This window comes from Canis lupus, chromosome 20 (assembly GCF_003254725.2).
Source record: "Canis lupus dingo isolate Sandy chromosome 20, ASM325472v2, whole genome shotgun sequence".
NCBI classification, from domain to species: domain Eukaryota; kingdom Metazoa; phylum Chordata; class Mammalia; order Carnivora; family Canidae; genus Canis; species Canis lupus.
The window spans coordinates 51,019,667-51,038,832 of record NC_064262.1 but is presented as its reverse complement, the minus strand read 5'-3'; the positions used below and the strand labels follow the sequence as shown (position 1 = coordinate 51,038,832).

Sequence of the window (19,166 nt, the reverse complement as noted above, 5' to 3'; positions counted from 1 at the left end):
TGAGTTCTAATCAACATACAGCAAGTCGCTGTCATTTACTGAGAAGGCTACGCACTGAATGTTTTCATGCATTATCTCATTTGATCCTGGCAGCAGTCCTCTGGAGGCTTATATTGTCCCCAGTTTTCAGAGCAAGAAACTGAGGCAGAGAGGTGACAAAGACTCTCTCCTTGACTAAAGTAGTCTGAGCCTACTTGACTAGCACTCAACCTTGGCCTGAGCCTATTTTTAGCCTGCTCATCCATCTGAGTAAAGAATCCTTTGTCATCCTTATATCACCGCACCTTTGATATCTGATCACATTCCTCCCAGTTGGTGTCCACAGAAAACCAGAGTTGTTCCGTGTGGAAAACCCACGTATTGGATATCAGAAGTGTTGTAGGTAGGGAAAGTTTTCCTTTACCATGCTTTAAAGAAAGCTTTTGTGGGCTTCTCCTGTGGGCCCAGTTTTGAAGAACAACCGCAACAAACTACTCAGGCCAAGATATAAACCCTCACCGCTCCCCAGAAGTACCTAGATCTAAATCAGCAAACCCATCTTTTTCTCTTTGCCTGCTCTGTTTTTTTTTGCAGTCTTTATGACAATCTGACATTTCATTGGAAGTTTCTTTGAGCACTGAGTTTAATGCCTCTCTTCCGCTCTAGAATGTCTGTGTGGTTCTCCACTGTATCCCCAATACCTGGAATTATACTTGGCATCCACTAGCTGCCTAAGAAGCTGGTGGGGGGACATCTGGGTGGCTCAGTAGTTAAGCGTCTGCCTTTGGCTCAGGGCGTGATCCTGGAGTCCCATATTGGGCTCCCTGCGGGGAGCCTGCTTCTCCCTCTGCCTATGTCTCTGCCTCTCTGTGTCTCTCATGAATAAATAAATTAATAAAAATCTGAAGAAGAAAAAGAATTTTTAAAAATGAAAAATCTGAAGAAGAAGAAGAAGAAGAAGAAGAAGAAGAAGAAGAAGAAGAAGAAGAAGCGGCTGGTGGGTGCATGACCTGAGGAGACTTATGGGCCCTAGCTGCTGTCCTTGCTGCAGAAGGGTTGACCACGGCCTTCCGGCCTTGGCTTCCTCTCCGCCCCCAGAGGCATAGCTGCAGGAAACCAAAGGTGCCAGATTCTTCAACAGCCAGCTGGGTGAGATGGGGCAGCCTCCAATGGATATGGAGGCTGGACCACAGAGCATGGGGTGAGCCTGGGACTGGGTGTCCAGAATCCCAGGGGCAGGGGGTGCGGGGACGGGAAATGGCAAGTGACTATCATGACTAATAATATTAATGATGGTAATAACCTCTGTAATGAGAATATAATAATAACTCAGAGTGTCCCAGACTAGATGCCAGGCCCAGGATTGGGTGCTTAGAATTCACTGAGGTTCTCTCACGTTCTTCTTTTTTTTTTTTCTTCTTTTTTTTAAGTTTTATTTATTTATTAACTTATTTGAGAGAAAGAGAGAGTGAATGAGTGAAGGGGGCGGGCAGAGGCAGAAGGAGAGGGAGAAGCAGACTCCTTGCTGAGCAGAGAGCCCAACATGGGGCTCAGTTCCAGGACCCTGAGATCACGACCTGAGCCCAAGGCAGACTCTGAACCAATGGAGTCACCCAGGCACCCCTTTCAGGTTCTTTTAAAGTGAGACCAACACCCCCACCTGACAGCTAAAGAAAAAAGAGACCAGAGAGGCTGCTGGTGAGGCTAATGTCCTGCCTCCAGGGCACAAGTCCTCCTTTGCAAACTCCTCCATCACAGACCAGATGGTACCAGCAGGGAGGCTCCAGCTCACCCCACCGACTGTCCAGCGTCTTGTCGAGCATTGAGCATTGTGCGTGGTCGTCGTGCGTGGTCGTCGGGGTTTGCCCAAGATTGAGGGAGATTCCCAGAGGGGACTTTCAGGGTTACAATTGGGACAGTCCTGAGCAAACTGGGACAATTGGCCATCAGTCCCTAGTTGGTTTTCAGGAGGAAGCTGAAATTGGGGGGTTCCCCTAACCCTGCAGGGAGGGGCCTCCTAGAGCTCCCACCAGACCAGGCAAAAGCCAAGGGTGGGTAAATTAAAAACAAAATCCCTTTGTGCTCTTTTAAATTGGAAAGTTCATGGAACAGTCAGCCCCTTCCTCCAAACAGCCATGAGTTTGGTCAGTTTTCTGGGAATCTTTCCAAGAAAGGGCAATACACTGTTGAGCACATGTAAATACATGCTTCCAGGAAATTCCTAAGAGCAGCCTCAAACTGGATACTCTATGCTGGTCTCAGGAGGAAATAGAGGAGTTACACGAAGGCGGGAACCAGAAGGTCTGGGTTCAAATCCTAGCTCTGCCACTGTGTGATACTGGGCAAATGCTTAACTTCCCCATGCTCAGTTTCTTCCTCTGGAGAATGTGGCTAATTGGAGTCCCAAGCTCAAGATGTGTCAGGAACCTCAAATGAGCTAATACATGTAAGAACTTGGAACCAGGTGCAGAGTGAGTGCTATTATCTTTTTTATTTCTTTTTATTTTTAATTTTTATTTTTTTTAAGATTTTATTCATTTATTCATGAGAAACACACACACAGAGGCAGAGACACAGGCAGAGAGAAGCAGGCTCCATGCAGGGAACCCAATGCGAGACTCGATCCCAGGATTCTGGGATCATGCCCTGAGTCAAAGGGAGACACTCAACTGCTGAGCCACTCAAGGATCCCTCTTTTTATTTTTTTTAAAGATTTTATTTATTTATTTATTCATGAGAGAGAGAGAGAGAGAGAGGCAAAGAATAGGCAGAGGGAGAAGCAGGCTCCCTGCAGGGAGCCTGATGCAGAATTCGATCCCAGGACCCCAGGATCACGATGGGAGCCAAAGGCAGATGCTCAACCACTGAGCCACCCAAGAGTCCCTATTTTTTCATTTAATGATATTTTTTGGTGATCTTTCCTTTCCACTGCATCTAGTTCTCTTTTGCAGAATCGTTTGACTAGGACATATTTCAGGCACTCGAAAAGGGGTTGGAAATACATTAAAAAATCAGCTAGGCAAAAGGTGGGAACAACCCAGGTGTCCATCAATAGGTGAATGGATAACAAAATGTAGTATAGCCATAAAATGGAATATTCAATCATAACAAGGAATGAAGCTCTGACACATGCCACAATCAACCTTAAAACATTATGTTAAGTGCAAGAAACCATATATGAAAGTAGATTATTCCAATTTATATGAGGTCCCTAGAGGAGTCAGATTTATGGAGAAGAAAAGTAGATGATGGGGGCCAGAGGCTGGGGGAAAGGGGACGGGGAATTAGAATTTAATGGGGCAGAGTTTCAATTTGGGAAGAAAAAGGAATTCTGGAGATGGATGGTGGGGATGGTTGCACAACAATGTGAATGTCCCTAGTGCCCTTGAACTATGCACTTAAAAGTGGTTAAAATGGAAGTTTTACACTGTGTTTATTTTATTTTTATTTATTTTAAAAAGATTTATTAATTTATTCATGAGAGACAGAGAGAGAGAGGCAGAGACACAGGCAGAGGCTCTCCACAGGGAACCCAATGCGGGACTCAATCCCAGGATCACGCCCTGAGCCAAAGGTAGATGCTCAACTGCTGAGCTACCCAGGTGTCCCTACACTATGTTAATTTTAACATGATTAAAAAAAGAAAACAAATCCACTCAGGAAAATAAAACAGCATAAATACAGTGGAGAATCTATGCTTTCACTCCCTGCTCTTAACCTGGGAAGGAGCAGCTGCTGTCCAGAGGTGCCATCCACTCCTGCCGCCTAAGCAGTGAAGAAGGCTGCTTTCCATTTACACAACACATATCTCTCAAGCATCTGTGGTGGATTTGGCCCTGCTCTAGATCTCAAGGAACATCGCAGAGAGGAGAACAAATAAAATTTCCTGCCCTTGGGATGCCTGGTGGCACAGTCCGTTAAGCATCTGACTCTTGGTTTCACCTCAGGTCCTGATCTCAGGGTCATGGGATCGAGCCCCAGGTCTGGCTCCTCCCCCAGTGGGAGTCAGCTTGAGATTCTCTCTCCCTCTGCCTTTGCCCCTCTCACTCATTCTTTCTCTCTCTCTAATAAATATATCTTTTAAACAAAATTAAAGTCTGGGCACCTGGGTGACTCAGTGGTTGAGCATCGGCCTTTGGCTCAGGTTGTGATCCCGGGGTTCTAGGATCAAGTCCCCGCATCAGGCTCCCTGCAGGGAGCCTGCTTCTCCCTCTACCTATGTCTCTGCCTCTCTCTATGTCTCTCATGTATAAACAAACAAACAAACAAACAAAATTTAAAATTCTTTTAAAAAATTCTCTGCCCCTGTGGCATGGATATTCTAGGTGAGAAGATAGCAGAGAAGAAGGATAAATAGGTAAAATATGCAGTGTGGCTGATGGTGACATGATACGGACAAAGCAAAGCAGGGAGTTAAAATTTGAAATTGGGTGGGAATGGGGGTCTGCAACCCCTTTTCTGACCTGAGGGAGCTGGGGTGGAGCCATAGTGATATCCAGGGAAACATATACCAGGCAGGGAACAGCCAAGGCCAAGACCTAGGGAGAAAGCCTGTCCTTGACCTTTATGAAAATTCTATCCATATGCTGGACTCTGTAACTTGCTTGCATATATATTCCATATACATATATATTAGTATATATAATTTAATTTTTGTAATTTTGATATTATACTGACCACACAGTTCTGTTTTTTATGTAGTTAATGCTTTCATTAGCATTTTCTCATGCTATTAGAAATTCTCCGTAAGCATGAAGGTAAAAAATGTAGGTCATTACAAGAAAATAGGGGTGAATTTGTCTTTTTTCTTTTTTCTTTTTTCTTTTTTTGAGAGGCAGGGAGGGGCAGAGTGAGAAGGAGAGAAAGAATTTCAAGCAGACTCCACGCCCAGCATTCAGCCTGCTGCCAGGCTTGATGCAGTGGGGCTCCACCTCATGACTCTGAGATCATGACCTGAGCCAAAATCAAGAATCATACACTTACCAAGTGAGATAACTTTGTTGAATAAAGACCTTTATCCCCAAGGTTAAAAAAAAAAAAAAAAAAAAGTCATATGCTTAACTGACTGAGTCACCTCTTTTTATTTTTTTAAATGGAGATATGGGGCAGCCCGGGTGGCTCAGCGGTTTAGCGCCACCTTCAGCCCGGCCATGATCCTGGAGTCCCAAGATAGAGTCCCACGTCGGGCTTCCTGCATGGAGCTTGCTTCTCCCTCTGCCTGTGTCTCTGCCTCTCTGTGTGTGTCTCTCATGATTAGATAAATAAAATCTTAAAAAAAAAATAAATGGAGATATGCCATCTATATTTCTGTTCATAAATTTCACCCACGTTGTGGGGGGCACTCTATTTCTCTTGGCTTCACTGCTCTATCCATGCAACATTTGCACATTAATAGGCTACAATTTATCTGTCTCTTCTCCCATGGATGGACAATTATGTGGTTTCCAAGTGGTGCCAAGAAACATTCCTATACTGTCATTCTTCCTTTTTATAGAGTTACTTCTTTTAAGTAGTGATTCATTCACATGGTTCCAAGTTGAAAAGACACAAAAGGATTTTGAGGACAAGTTCTTACTCTCCTTCTGGGCCCCTGACATTGGATTACTGAATTCAAAATATGTTTATGCTTCAGTGGTTCCGAAAGTTAAATGCAGATTACCATACAATCCAGCAACTCCACATCTAAGTGTACATGCAAAAGAAAGCAGGACTCAGAGAGATTTGCACACCCATGTTCACAGCAGTATTATTCACAGTGATGAAGAAGTGGAAGCAATTCAAGTATCCACTGATGGATGAATGGTAAACAAAATATGGTATATCCTACAAAGGAATACTTTTCAATTCTAAAATAAATGAAACTGATACATGCCACCGCATGGATGAACCTTGAAAACATTATGCTAATCGAAATAAGCCAGTCATGAAATTACAGATATTTTATGAATGGGGGGGTTAAGTGTTTTAACGGGAATAGTTTCTTATACTTAAAGCCACTGAATCACACGCCCCAAAACAGTTAAAATGGTAATTTTATGGCACGTACATTTTACCACAATTTAAAAACACACACTTATAGAGCACCTACTGTGGCTGTGCTCTAGGACATGAGGATTTAGCCATGAACAAAACACCAGGATCCCTGCCTCCAGGGAGTGGACATAAACCAGATAAATACGAATAAGCAGGTTTTATGATATATTGGGAGATGGTCAGTGGTAAAGAAGTTAAAAGTTGGGCAGGTAAGGGGCTTCAGGGGGCTGGAGTAACTTCTAGATTCTGTCCCCAGCATCCAGTATATTTGTTGCCTATGAGCAGCTTTGTATTTTTAAAAAAGATTTTATCTATTTATTCATGAGAGACACAGAGAGAGGCAGAGACATAGGCAGAGGGAGAAGCAGGCTCCATGCAGGGAGCCCAATGTGGGACTTGATACTGGGAGTCCAGGATCACAACCTAAGCTGAAGGCAGATGCTCAACCGCTGAGCCACCAAGGCAGCCCGAGGAGCTGTGTGTATTGAAGCTTCCTCCTGTGGCCACAAGAAAAAGTGCTTTACCCAGCTTCCACATCCCTGGCTTCAGGTGGGTACTTTTGATGGGGAAGCCTGGCCAGAGACCAGAAGTGGGAGACCCAGGAGGGGTTATCTATTCCACTACTCCCTCCCTGCTGGCTACATTTTGGGTAGTGGCTGTATCTGTGACCACATATTCTGCAAGGAGTGTCTCCCTCATGAGTTCTGCTAATTCTGTGTCCTGCCCATGCACCTGAGCCCTGGATGTGGCTCCTCCCTGTGGTAGGCAGAGTAACAGACATCCCCCCCACACACACACATGGCCATGTATGAACTAATCCCTGGAATCTGTGAATATAGGATTCATTAGGGATCCTTAAAAGTGGAAGTTGAGGGATCCCTGGGTGGCGCAGCGGTTTGGCGCCTGCCTTTGGCCCAGGGCGCGATCCTGGAGACCCGGGATCGAATCCCACGTCGGGCTCCCGGTGCATGGAGCCTGCTTCTCCCTCTGCCTGTGTCTCTGCCTCTCTCTCTCTCTGTGACTATCATGAATAAATAAATAAAATCTTAAAAAAAAAAAAAAGTGGAAGTTGGGTGGGGGGACGCCTGGGTGGCTCAGTCGGTTGAGCCAGCACCAACTCTTGGTTTTGGCTCAGGTCATGATCTCATGGTTGTGAGATTGAGTCCTATATTAGGCTCGCACTGAACGTGGAGTCTGCTTCAGATTCTCTCTCCCTCTCCTTCTGGCCCTTTTCCCACTCTCTCTTAAAAACAAAACTAAAAATCTTAATTAAAAAAAAAAGTAGAAGGGGGGGCAGAAAAAGAAATCAGAGCGATGTGATATGAGAGCGACTTATCTTTGCCATTTTTGAAGATAGAACAGCCATGAGCCAAGGAATGTGAGCAGGCTATAGAAGCTGGTCATGGCAAAGAAATGGATCCCACCCAGAGCTTCCAGATTGCAGCTCTCCCAATGTCCCGATTTTAACCCAGTGAGACTCGGGTCAGGCTGCTGAGCTGCAGAAGTGTAAGACGATAAATTGGTGTGGAAGGCACTAAGTTTGTGGTTATTTGTTATAACAGCTGTAGAAGATGGATACACTCAACACACATTCGTTGGTTCTCCAACCCCACTCAATTGATGACATCAATCCTTTCATTACAATTTGCTCAGTTAAACCCTTTTGATTTGAATTCTGTTTCTCAAACTTAAGACCCAGCAATCCTGTCTCTGGGAATTTTTCCTACAGGTAGGATGCCTGCACTCATGGGAAGCGGTGCACAGGGCTTTTTCTGGCTTGAAGAAACAGAAACTGGAACCCCCCCCCCAATGAAACCAATGCTGAGATAGGCACCCCAAGGAGCTTTCCACACAGGATAGAAAGAATGAGGAAGTGCTGATGGAACGATAAAGGAAGGTCTGCAGGTCCTAATGGCTCAGCAGAAAAAAAGCAAGATGCATTTCAGACTGTAAAACGAGCTAAGTTTTAGGCAAAGAAGAGAGGCAATAAGAACACATTCAATTTTACAAAAAAAAAAAAAAAAAACACCTTGGAAGGAGTCACGAGAAACCGTGGACAGTGGGTTCCCGTGGATTCCCATGACTGGGGGCAGGGAACCACTTGAGTGGAGGATGAGCAGTCAGAGCTACTCCTGCTAGTATCTGATGTTTTAAATCCTTAGGACAACCGACACTAGGGTAAGAGAAGTGAGGCATGAAAGCAAAGAGGGCGCCAAAAAAGCTCAGTAACCAAGATAAATACTTTAATGCAATATTTTTTAAAAAGCACAATTAATGTGGGAAAAAAAAAACCATGAACAAAATATTGAAATTTTAAGAATCAGTAACAGTGTTGTTACATTGGAGCCTGAGGCAAAAGGAAAAACCAGTAATATGGATTCTATCTTTGAAAGTTTTCACAGTAAATAATGAAGTTGCCAATCCTGGATGGATCCTGGATGGGCGAGGTTTATCCAGGACTAAGGATGCCTTCCTCCTCCCCAAGCCCTCCAGATCAGATCCCTGCCTGCCATTACCATCACATAAAAGCTTGAGGTGATGCCACCAGGGTTTGCAGCTCACCACTGCCCCCTGGTGGCAATCAGTTTGGACACAACAGCATCTGGGGGTGCTTTGCTTTAGATGTTCGGAGCCCTCACCACGGAATGCAAAGATCCCCTGAGGGCACTGTTGAATACTGCAGGACCAAAGACTGTGCCCTGCTGGTGCTCACAGCACAAGGGAGAGGACTACGCAGGGTGGCAAAGCTTGGCACACATCAGGTGAGGCAAGCTGCCTTGGCTGGGTGTGCAGGGCAATTCAGGTGGGTCAAGGAGGGCCCTGGGGGAAGAGGGGGCACTGAGCTCTAGTCTGAGTGACAAGCAGCTGCCTGGGGTGGGGTCTCCTGGGATTTTGGGCAGAGGGCTTCACTGCTTCATCTTAAACCCATGTCCTTGTGCATCTTATTCTTTAGGCCCTTTTGCCCCCAATATTTTGTTACTTAAAGGAGCCCCCAAGGGCTGCAGGCAAGGGTGTTTGGGTAGAGGAACAGGTATACACCAAGGCCCACATTTTGAGAATCTACGTGCCAGGTGCCCTGCTTGTCTGTGGCATGATCTCATTTCAGCACTACCCCAGGAGAAAGGCACTAACATTACTCACTGTGCGGGGAGGGGGGGCACAGAGACAGTCAGTTGCCCAAGGTCACACTGATAAAGAGAAATTTAAAGTGCTCCAGAACCCGCAAGGAGGGAAGGCAGACAGGTGGATGTGAGATCAGGGCAGAGAGAAGACTGGGCAGACGGTGCAGGCCTTTATGAGCTACAGAGGACTTTGGGCTTCTGCTGTCGGGGGGGAGAATGATGTGCCTTGACTCACATGTTTATGGCTACCCTCTGGCCACTGCCTGTTGAGGTCTGATGTGGAACGGGGGTGGGAGACAAGAAGCTGGGGCAGGCTGCAGGCCAGAGGTGTGAAGATCTGGACCAGGGTGGAGGCCATGGATGCAAAGGGCAGTGACCAGAGATAGGGGATCCTCCTGAATGGGTGATGGCAGGGGACTTGGGGGGCCAGCCAAAGAGTAGGGGATTGGGGACAAGAAGAACTCTGATGTAAAGGAATCCCAGGGATGAATGTTCTAGGCAGTGGAATAGCATGTTCAAGAGCCTGGAATCAGAATAGAGGGAGCTGCCCAGACAGCTGGAGGATAAAGCCTGAGGCATCACAGGTCAGGCCTCTCAACACTCACTGGGTTTCCCTCCCATTCCAAGAGAAGAGCTGTGTCAACAGCCCTTGAGACGCCCCCCTGAGCATCTGAAATCCTTTATTGGAAGATCATTGCTGTTTACCATATAGAAGACTCACAGCAGATGAACAATGAGAACAGAGCCCAGAGTGACCAGAGCAGGCCTCTGGGCTGGGGACCCTCCCCACCCCACCCCATGGACCAGCCTAGCGACCTCCGCCCCTCCCTGGACCCCCAGGCCTTTGGCATAATGCTGATTGGGGGGAGGGAGAAGGAAGTAGCAGCCTGCAGGCAGTGAAGCCCCTTGACTCAAAGCAGACTTGAATGAGCAATGGAGGTGGGGGCAGTGGGGGTGGGGATAGGCCCTTTCCTAGCCGCAGGCTGGGCGGGAGCAGTGAAACTGGAAGAAGCCAGGAGCTGGGGAGATGGCATCTATTTTTGTATTCTGAAAAGGGGCACACAGGGGCCTGCAGGCAGGAGGGCAGCAGCTGGGGCGAGTCAGGCGCTGACATCCTTCTTGTCGCCTGCCTTGGGGCCAGCTTCCAGCAAGGGGTCCCCAGGGCCCGCCTCCTCCCCATCCTTGGCCTCGCTGGACTTGGAGTTGGGGACCCAGAGGCCGGAGTCGATGCAGCGCTGCATGTGGTACTTCGCATCCTGTGGGGAGAAGGGTGGCGAGTGAGGCCAGGACTGCCACCCCTGGTGGCGCGTCCTTAAACCACGTCCTTAACCTTGCTTACTACTCATTCTAGATCAGAGCTGTCCAAAGGACTCTGCAATCATGGGAATTGTCTGTAATCTGCAGTGTCTAACATGGTAGCCACCAGCCATGCGTGGCTGCCAAGCACTTCAAATGTGGTTAGTTCAAGTGATGAACAGAACTTCACATTTTACTTAACTTGAACTCAAATTTAAATAGTGTACACCCAGAATAAAAGCTGCATGCCAATAAAACTGATAAACACAGGAGTGAGCTTATAAACCATAGTGTGAAGACTCTAGGTCTAGATATCCATTCTCATGGAAGCTTCTAGAAATCCAAGGCCAGGTCCTGTGACTAGACTTGTTTCACAGATGAGGAAACTAGTGTGGCCGACCAGTGAGCCAAACAGCAGGAATGGGGGCGAACCAAGGTCTGTAAAGACACAAAGTCCCATCTACCAGCACCCTTGCTGTTCCTAGTCACAACAGCTAGGGCCACCTGGCTGGCTCAATCAGTAGAGCATGTGACTTTTGATCTCGGGGTCATGAGTTCAAGGCCCACACTGGGTAGAGGCTTACTTTAAAATACATGCACACATACAAACAACAGCTGACATTTACCATGTGCTTAGCACCCCCTCACTCCCAGATTTTCCAAGTTAGTATCCAGAGAAAACTGGGTAACCAAGGCTGGGGAGGAGCACTCTTTCCTTGGACAAAGGTAGGATCAACCTGGTGTGCCCATTATGCTCATAAATGGCCCACGGGGGCAGTGACAGTGGCAGGGGATATGCTCAAAGTTCCAAGTTCACTGCTGGATGTAATCACACGGTAGATCCTCCATAGGCTGGCTCATGTGCTGGCCACACGGTTGACATGACCTCCCTTATTGCTCCGTGAAGCCCACAAGGGACACTTCTACCAGCGATGTGGGGAGCAGGGCTGGAGGGGGGGCAGGGGACATATCATTTGCCCCCGCCACTCAGCTGGGCTGGTGGGTGGGCCTGGGGAGTGGTTACTCACGGTAGGGTCCATCTTGCTGATGGCATCTTGGAGCATCTGCACATCCTTCACGTCAAAGCATTTCTGGAGTTCCTGCGGGTACAGATGGGCCGGGGTCAGGGCCTCATTTCCTGGGGGTCCTGCCTGCTGCCCACCCAGGGCCGGGGAGCCACACCTCAGGTAGAGACTCATAGACTTCAACAGGGTCCAGGCCACCAGGACCCAGCCGCTTCTTGCGCTCCTCCTCCTCGTACTCCTTCATGGCCTTCTCGATGCGCAGCTTGGCGCGGCCCCGTACGCGCTCCTTGAAGGCCTCGAGTTCATCGTTGAAGCCCTCCATGTACTGGCGGTCAGCTGTCTGCAGGGTTGGAGGGCCGAGATCTCTTCAGAGGCTCGGTCCGTCTCTCCCATGGGCCCGCCCCCGAAGGCTGGTTTTACTGCTGACGTGCTAATGACCACGTGCCTGCCTTGAGTCACAGACCTGTGAATGCTCACCTCACCTATGTCTTCACCCAAGCTCTGATCGCTCCCCGCAGGCTGCCCTGCCCTCAGCCTCCCAGGCCTCATCATGGGCAGCTCTGTGCTTCCAGGTGCTCAGGTGAGGGAACCCTAAGGCATCCTTGACTCTGTCCCTCACCCCACGTCGGGACTGTCCACACACCCCGTCTTTCAAACCGGGGGCTGACTACTGGCCCCTCCATGTCTCCAGCCTCCCCTGATCGAACAGGTTCTGATCCCACGGCCCCAAGTCTGAATGGACCTTTGTATATACCCCCTGTAGATGGAGGCTGGTGCCTTGAAGAGGCCCACACCCCACCCGACCCTGGCTCCTCGGGGACACTACCTTGATCTTAGTGAAGAACTGCCGGAAGCAGGCACGGGGATCCACCTTCAGGCTCTTAGCCAGCTCCAGGATGAACTGCATGACAATGGTCTGGTGGGCCACTTGCTCCATGAGTGCACATTTCTGCCAAGGGAGAAGAGGTAGGATGTCACCAAGTGGTGGCCTCAGGGCAGGGCTTTCCCCTAGTCCCGGGGTAGACTCCACTCACCTCCTCCACCTCTAGGTCAATGCACCAGATGACCAGGTAGTTGGCTGTCTCCTCGCACACCAGGTGGACATTGTCTGATAGGTACTTCTGGCTGTCATCCCAGCGGCGGAGCATGCCTACGAGAAGGTGTTGGCAAGGTGCTGAGGGGCCCCAGAGGCAGAGGACCAGCCCCTGTCCTGTGTAACCTCCTAACCTTAGCCTGCCGGCCCCCTCCAACGGCCCAACTCACCAAAGTGCTTGATCTGTTTCTCGTACTTCTCCACGAAGGTTTTGTGTTTCTGCTCCCTCACCTCCTCCGACTCCTCCTCCGCCTGCTCTGGTTTGGTATTGACCATGCTCTGTGATGGGGCGAGAGGGGGAGTGGGCTGGGGCGAGGCCGCAGAGCGCCTCCAGCACGGCCGGGTGGGCCGAGGCCGCAGCGCCCATCCCTTCCACGGCGGAGGTGGTGACGGCGCCATGAGCATCAGTGTGGCGGGAGCGTGGGTGTGGCAGGTGTGGCCTCGAACTAGGGCCTTCGGGCAGATCAGAGGGGGGTACCAGTGGGGTGCTTCATCCACCCAGCCCCACACCTGTCCCTCCACCCTCTCCATGCCAGGGCGTCCCTCCCTTGAGCTGTCCAGGCCTTACCCCCACCTACCCCACCAGCCCCTGCATGGGGGGAACCCTGCTGGCCCCCTCCCACCTTGCTGAAACCGTCCTTGCTGAGCGTGTCCACGTTCCAGGGCATGCTCTTCTCCTTCTTGCGCATCTCCTCCAGCTTCTGCTCCCAGCTCCGCTCCTCCTTGCGCAGCTGCTGAGCCTCGGCCTGCAGCCGTTCCAGCTCCACCTTGCTGCCCTCGCCCTCGGCCACCTCCAGCTCCTTCAGCTTCCGCTGGCACTCAGCCACCTTGCGCCTGCACTCGCGGCAGCCCCTGTCCAGCTCCTCCTTCTCCTTCTGGAACTGCTCCATGCGCTCCACCCGGGCCTGCGGGCAGACACAAGCCCTGCACTCCGGGGAAAGGCTGGTCCCTTGACCTCGGCCCTGCCCCACCCAGGGCTCCCACCCCCTGCACCTGGGATGGCCTCAGGGAATGTGTGCACCACCCTCTGTGCCCCCCTGGGGGGGCAGCTTCCATCCCACCAGGATACCTGCACACACCTTACTTTGTGTGTGTCCACCCCCAACCCTGCTCAGAAGGCTCTGTGGCATCCATGTCACTCAGAGCAGAAAACCAAGTCCTATCTATGACCTACAAGGCCCTGCACAATCTGCCCCCTCCCTCCAGTCACAGTAGCTGCTTTGTCTTTTCTTGAACCCACTTCTAAACTCAGGGCCTTTGCACTAGCTGTTGCCCCAGCCTGGAAAGTTCTCTCTCCAGACTCCCCCCACTGGCACCCAAACCAGCTTACTCCCTCACATCCTTGCCATCTTGGCTCAAACATCACTTTACAGATGAGGCCCTTCCCTGACCACCCTGCTGAATGAAGATGGCAACCTCCCCTTACTTGTGCCCTGTTTCACCTTCCTCCTCAGCACTCATTACCTGCTAGCATCTGGTGGCAACCTGGTGACAATTATTTACTGTTCTCAACACTGTCCCTCTCTGAGGAGTGGGGTCCCTAGAGATGGGGGATCTGCTCACTTGTGTCTCACACACAAGTGCACAGTCAAGGCTCAGGAGACACTTGTTGGATGAATAAAGTAAGGAAATACTGGATGGGGGTCTCAGGCCACTCGTCCACCCCGGAGCCGCCCTCAGTGACACTCAGGTGCCCTCCCTTGCCCAACAACCTCCGATGCCCCCCACTGAGGCCTGTTCACTGGTCCTGTCCTTTCCTCCCTCTTTCCTACCCAGTCCTGACAGCTTTCGCTTCTAGAAGTCTCTCCAATTTGGTCCACCCAGAGAACTACTCCTGGATGGCTGCCCAAGGCCCCATCAGCTATGTCTCCGGGCCAGCACACCCACCCTGAGCCTTAGCTCGGTGCCCACCGGCCTCCTGTCCCCCCTACCCCAGCTGTTGCTCCCCAGACCTCCTCTGCTGTTGCACCCCAAGTTCAGATGGTGCCCTCGTTCCCCCTCTCGCTCCGGTCCCCACAAGACTCTCTACAACATGACATGGCCCTGTCTGTCCTCCACCCTTGCTTTGCTCCATCATCTCCCCCAGCTCTCAGCAGTGCCTGCTCAATCCAAAGCCCCTGACTGAGCCCTGAGAGGTGCCACCACCTTCCACAGCTGTTCCAAGCTAGACTGCCAGTCTTGGAAACTCGCACATCTGTCTGCAGCCCTTCTTGCCACCCCAACCTGGAGCGTCTACGCTCAGATGGGATCCCAAAGCCTTACTCCAAGCTGCCCAAGTGGCACCAAGGCCCCAGGGGGCCAGGGTCCCATTCTCCTTTCCCAATTCTAGGTTGCAGGCAGATCCCAAATGCACCAGCTCGCTCTTGACTCTTGGACTCTGCAAAGGCTGCTCCTTCTACCTGGAACTCTCTTCCTCTCACTCCATGTCCTTTGGCCCCAGGTCTCAGCTTCTACAGAGCCTTCCCCAAGGGCCCCCCATTCCCCATCACTGTGCCTCAAAGCCCCCTTTAAGATCATCAGACAGCATGATAAGACACTGGAGAACAGCCTCAGGGCCCCAGATGTGGAGTCATAAGCCGTGGCTACTGAGTATAGGCTGGGGTCCTTGGGTCAATCCCCTGACCTCTAGGGACCTCCGTTTCCTCATCTGTCAAAGGCAGACAACAGTACCGACCTCACCGAGCGGCACCAGGAGAAGCAAAGGAGATTTAAGTCAAAGTAGACAGTCCAGAGCCATGCTGGATGCTCGGCAAGCACCATTCCCGTGGTGGCGACTGCCATTACTATCCAAGGGGACAATCTCTCTCTCTCTCTTGACCATTCTGGGGCTCAAACAAGAAAGCATACTTCGAGTGTTTCCATCAATTTCCAACCCAGAGCACATGCTCAATACCTGGGAGTGGTTGTTACCGCACTGTCACATCACCCAGCTCCACCGCGTACTGGTGACGTGACCTTGGCTAAGACACTTAAACACTTCTAGCCTTGGAGTTAGTTCCTCTTTGGGAAAAACGCAGCATCAAAGGAGTTACTCCCAGGAAACTGCACGCAGTCCTACGTAATGAACACATTCCGCTGTTAGCGTCACCATCCTGGCCACTGGCCCCAGAGTGGTTCACTCACTCACTTCTGGGCCTTCTCTGAGGCTGTATCTCCAAGTTTGAGCAGAGTCAGGCACGCAGTAGGTGAGAATGGGGAAGCCTTGAGCCTTCTCTAACTTAGCCCCACAGGACTGCTGACAGTCCAGAGTCTCACTTTCCCCAGCTGTGTCAAGGCCGAAAGGGCCCTTGCCTCCTGGAAGAGTAAGAGAGAGGCCTGGGGCTCTGCCATTTTCCCCTCTGGGGCCTGGGGTGCCCTGGGGGCTTCCTGCTGCGGGGCTCTCTGGGGTTGGCATTCTAGCTGGCCTCGGGTGGCAGCAGGAGCCTACCACCCTGCTGGCTTCTGCTGGGTGGCCACTGAGCTCTTCTCGATGTCCTCTGAGTGGCCGCCAGGGAGACTGGAGCTAAATAAAGGCCTCCTGGAGCTGGTGGGGGCGGCAGCCTGCCCAGCACGGGCTTTCCACCTCTGGGAGGGGCTGTGGCAGCCTGGGTGTGACAGGGGCCACAGCAGGAAGCTGGGACCTGCAGGTGTCACCACCTTCCAGCCTTACAAAGAACCTGACGCTCACAGAATCACAGCGCCATAGTTTGATGAAAGGAGTCCCAAGAAACTAGTTTAACAGTAGCTGTATCTGGACAAGGGAGGTGGGGCTGGGACACTCCCTTGTCTCTTTCTGGCACCTCTGGAATCTTTCTTTCCCGGAGCACGGATTACCTAAACAATAACAATGACGGTAACTGCTAAAGTTTACAGAGAGCTTATCACGTGCCACGTGCTATCCTTAAGGACATCACACGTACTCAATAGAGTAACCTCTCATAACAACCCTATCGGGTGGATACCCTTAATATTCCCAACTGGGGAAACCAAGGCACAAAGAGATCAAACAACTTGCTGGAGGTCATGCAGTAAGTCAGTGATTCAGGAGCCAGGACTGGAACCCAGTTGTGCAGGCCTGTGCTCAGAAGTGCAGCAGGCTACCTTTTTCCTAATCTTGCCTCCCCCTCCTATATGCTTACTCCCTCCCAGGCCCGGAGCCAAGTTCTTGTCAGGCCTAATCTCATTTCATTCTTCGGATGGTCTCTAGGGGCAGGAAAAGTAAAGCAGTAAGTGGTAGGGCTGGGATTAGAACCCAAACTTGCCTGTCACTGAAGCTGGGGCTAGAGATGCTTCTCTCCCCTCCCCCCCGCCCCACCCCCACCTGATTCCACTACAGCCATAGGGTCCTCAGCAGGACAAGAAAAGGTTCTGTTCCAGGAGGGAGGAAGGCAGGGTCGGGAGAACTCTGCAGGAGAGGGGGCACTGGTTTCCCACCCAGCAGGACCAAAATGCTCTCCACATAGCTGTATAGATTAACCTCTTTATGTGACAAAAGTAGGTACTCCCAAGAACAGTCTTTAGAGCTCTGTGTTGAGTCTTAAGCATTTCATAATAAAATGTTACACATGGCAAAAAATGGAAGTGCTAGAACTTTCTTCTTACATTCTCCGTGGCTTGCCTGGTAGGTATGTTACCCAAGAGTGCTGCTTTAAGGTAAGGGTTGGAAATGGTACTGGAGACCAGATGTAGGGACTAAAGACACCACAGGATGGGGAAGGGCCCTTCTAGGAGGTTCTGGATAAATGACTGGGAGTTGCCATATGCGAGGGTGGAGTGAGGAATTCCTAACTGGAAGGTTCTGAGAGGTATACGCCCTCAAAGTGAGAGTATAACACGCACAAGTATGTGGGTGTAGAAGCTCCGATTTGGGGGAGCAAGAGATTAGAATATTAAGTCTTATGAGAGCTGCTCTGTTGTCCTGTGAGCACTGCTGGGCAGGGAGATGGGACAACAAGCAGACAGGATTCTGGGATCTGGATTTGGGGGCAAACAGACAAAAAAAGAAGGGGCAGTAAATCTGGAATCAAATTGGGAGGGTCCTTAGAGCAGGCACATGTGGGTGTCTGAGAGCAACAGACCAAGCTGGGGTCAGGAGGAAGGTTGGGTGGGTTTGGGTGCTGGACTTGAGTTGGTAGAAGGCATTCCAAGGCTGCCAGAGGCTTCTACAGGAAACTGTTGGGGGTGGGTGGTGCCTGGGCCTGCAATACCAAGGAGGAGCAGGGGCTCTGGAGGGGCCGGAAGCCCTGTGGGGCAGGGTTTCCTGGTATAATGAGAAACAGGGTCCACAGTAGGTGACGCTAAAGAGTGGCTGGAATTCGAGACTCCATCAGGGGGACCTGGTGGTCCGGTTTGGGCAAGCGGGTTCCAAAACTCCATCCTAGATGAGACCGAAGGCCCTGGTGGAGCATCCAGCTACGTTCTACAGAAGGGGTCCGGGTATGGGTTGGACTCTCAAGCCAAGAGCAGAAACCTCAGGGGAGGGCAGGGTTCCTTGTTCTGTTTGGAGAAGGAATGGGAATCCCTGTCAGGAACCAGGGAGGAAGATCTCCGAATAAATTCAAAGCACCGAAGACTCTAGGATTTGGGGAGGGGCAGATGGTACATCCAAGATCAGAAATGTCTCCCGGAACAGGATCAAGAGTCCAGCTCCGAGGCAGAGTTTTGCGTGTTAAGTGGAAGGTCCCAGAAAGGATTGGGGGGACACCCCCAAAGCTTCTCTTAGCAGTTTAGACTCGGAGGAAGGTGCTCTAAGGGTCAACTGGGAGCTCCACGCAGAAATCGGAGGGGAGGCCGGGGACCTCTGGTAGGGACTCAGCGCCCTGGCAATTCTGAGGTCTGGAGTCGAATCGAAGAACCCCAAGCGGTACTGAAAGCCCAGACTATGCGCTGGGAATCCCAGGTGTCAATGGCGGGGTCCCTGGCAGTACTAGGGGTCAGAACTCTGGAGCGGAGTCCCGGGCGGGGGGGAGGGGGGAAGGGGACGGGCGCGCGCACCCTACCTGGTGCCGCCAGCGGAAGAGGCTGGCCGTGTCGATATTGGGGTGCGTCTCGTCCTCATCGTCAGACACCTCGATGTGGTCCCACACGCTGTAGTCCACCATCTTGCCTCGGCGGCTCAGCCCGCTCCGGCTCCGGGTCCGACTCTGGCGGCGGCAGCGCTGGAGACTCGGCCTGCGGAGCCCCGCCCCTTCCGCTTCCGCCCTGGCGCGCACGTCCCCGCCCGCGCATGACGTTACATCCCTAGTAACCGCGGTGGCGGCTGTGGAGACCCGGCTTGCCTTAAAGGGTCCCGCGCACGTGTTCCGGCCCCCGGGAATCCCGGCAAAGACCCCGCCTCATTGGGCACCTCGTGAGGGTATACGGGCTGGCGTTCCAACCTCGAGCCCCCCTCATCTCCAGCTGTCCCCCCGGTGCGCGTTTGCGGCGGCCTCGGGAGGCGGGGCCGATGGCGAGACTGTAGCAGAGGATTGTCCCCTTAGCCACGCCGCAGTGACGTCAGCCGGAGCCCACTGCAGGGGCGGGCTTCGGCGCGAAGACCTGTCCCTCTGCCCCTGGAGAAGAGGACCTAACCCTGTGCTGGGGAGGGGTGTCTGATGAGAGCACTTTCCCAGTCCTGGGGTACAGAGCCCTTCCCAGGAA

At 51.4% G+C, this 19,166-nt stretch overlaps 1 protein-coding gene across 2 annotated transcripts; it reads right to left on the bottom strand.

Annotated features, from left to right (window-relative positions):
• Positions 1–8,234: 8,234 nt before the first annotated feature.
• CDC37 (cell division cycle 37, HSP90 cochaperone) lies at positions 8,235–18,735 on the bottom strand. Of its 2 annotated transcripts, none has more exons than XM_049097690.1 (8): positions 18,527–18,735; positions 13,172–13,453; positions 12,719–13,001; positions 12,490–12,605; positions 12,282–12,404; positions 11,613–11,795; positions 11,459–11,530; positions 8,235–10,390 (listed from the first exon to the last, which is right to left on the bottom strand). In XM_049097690.1, the coding sequence occupies exons 1-8, from the start codon at positions 18,626–18,628 to the stop codon at positions 10,235–10,237; spliced, it is 1,317 nt and encodes a 438-aa protein (XP_048953647.1). In that variant the 5' UTR covers positions 18,629–18,735; the 3' UTR covers positions 8,235–10,234. The 2 variants fall into 2 exon arrangements, with proteins under 2 accessions (XP_048953647.1, XP_025313282.1); XM_025457497.3 differs by having other exon boundaries at positions 12,719–12,827; positions 18,527–18,734.
• Between the last annotated feature and the right edge of the window lie 431 nt (positions 18,736–19,166).

Excerpts from the sequence above, each read along its gene's own strand:
- CDC37 (XM_049097690.1), bottom strand. The coding sequence starts at position 18,628 with ATGGTGGACTACAGCGTGTGGGACCACATCGAGGTGTCTGACGATGAG. Across the intron at positions 12,405-12,489 it reads TTGACCTAGAGGTGGAGGAG|AAATGTGCACTCATGGAGCA; the intron begins GTGAGTGGAGTC and ends CTCCCTTGGCAG. Across the intron at positions 10,391-11,458 it reads TCAGCAAGATGGACCCTACC|GATGCGAAGTACCACATGCA; the intron begins GTGAGTAACCAC and ends TTCTCCCCACAG.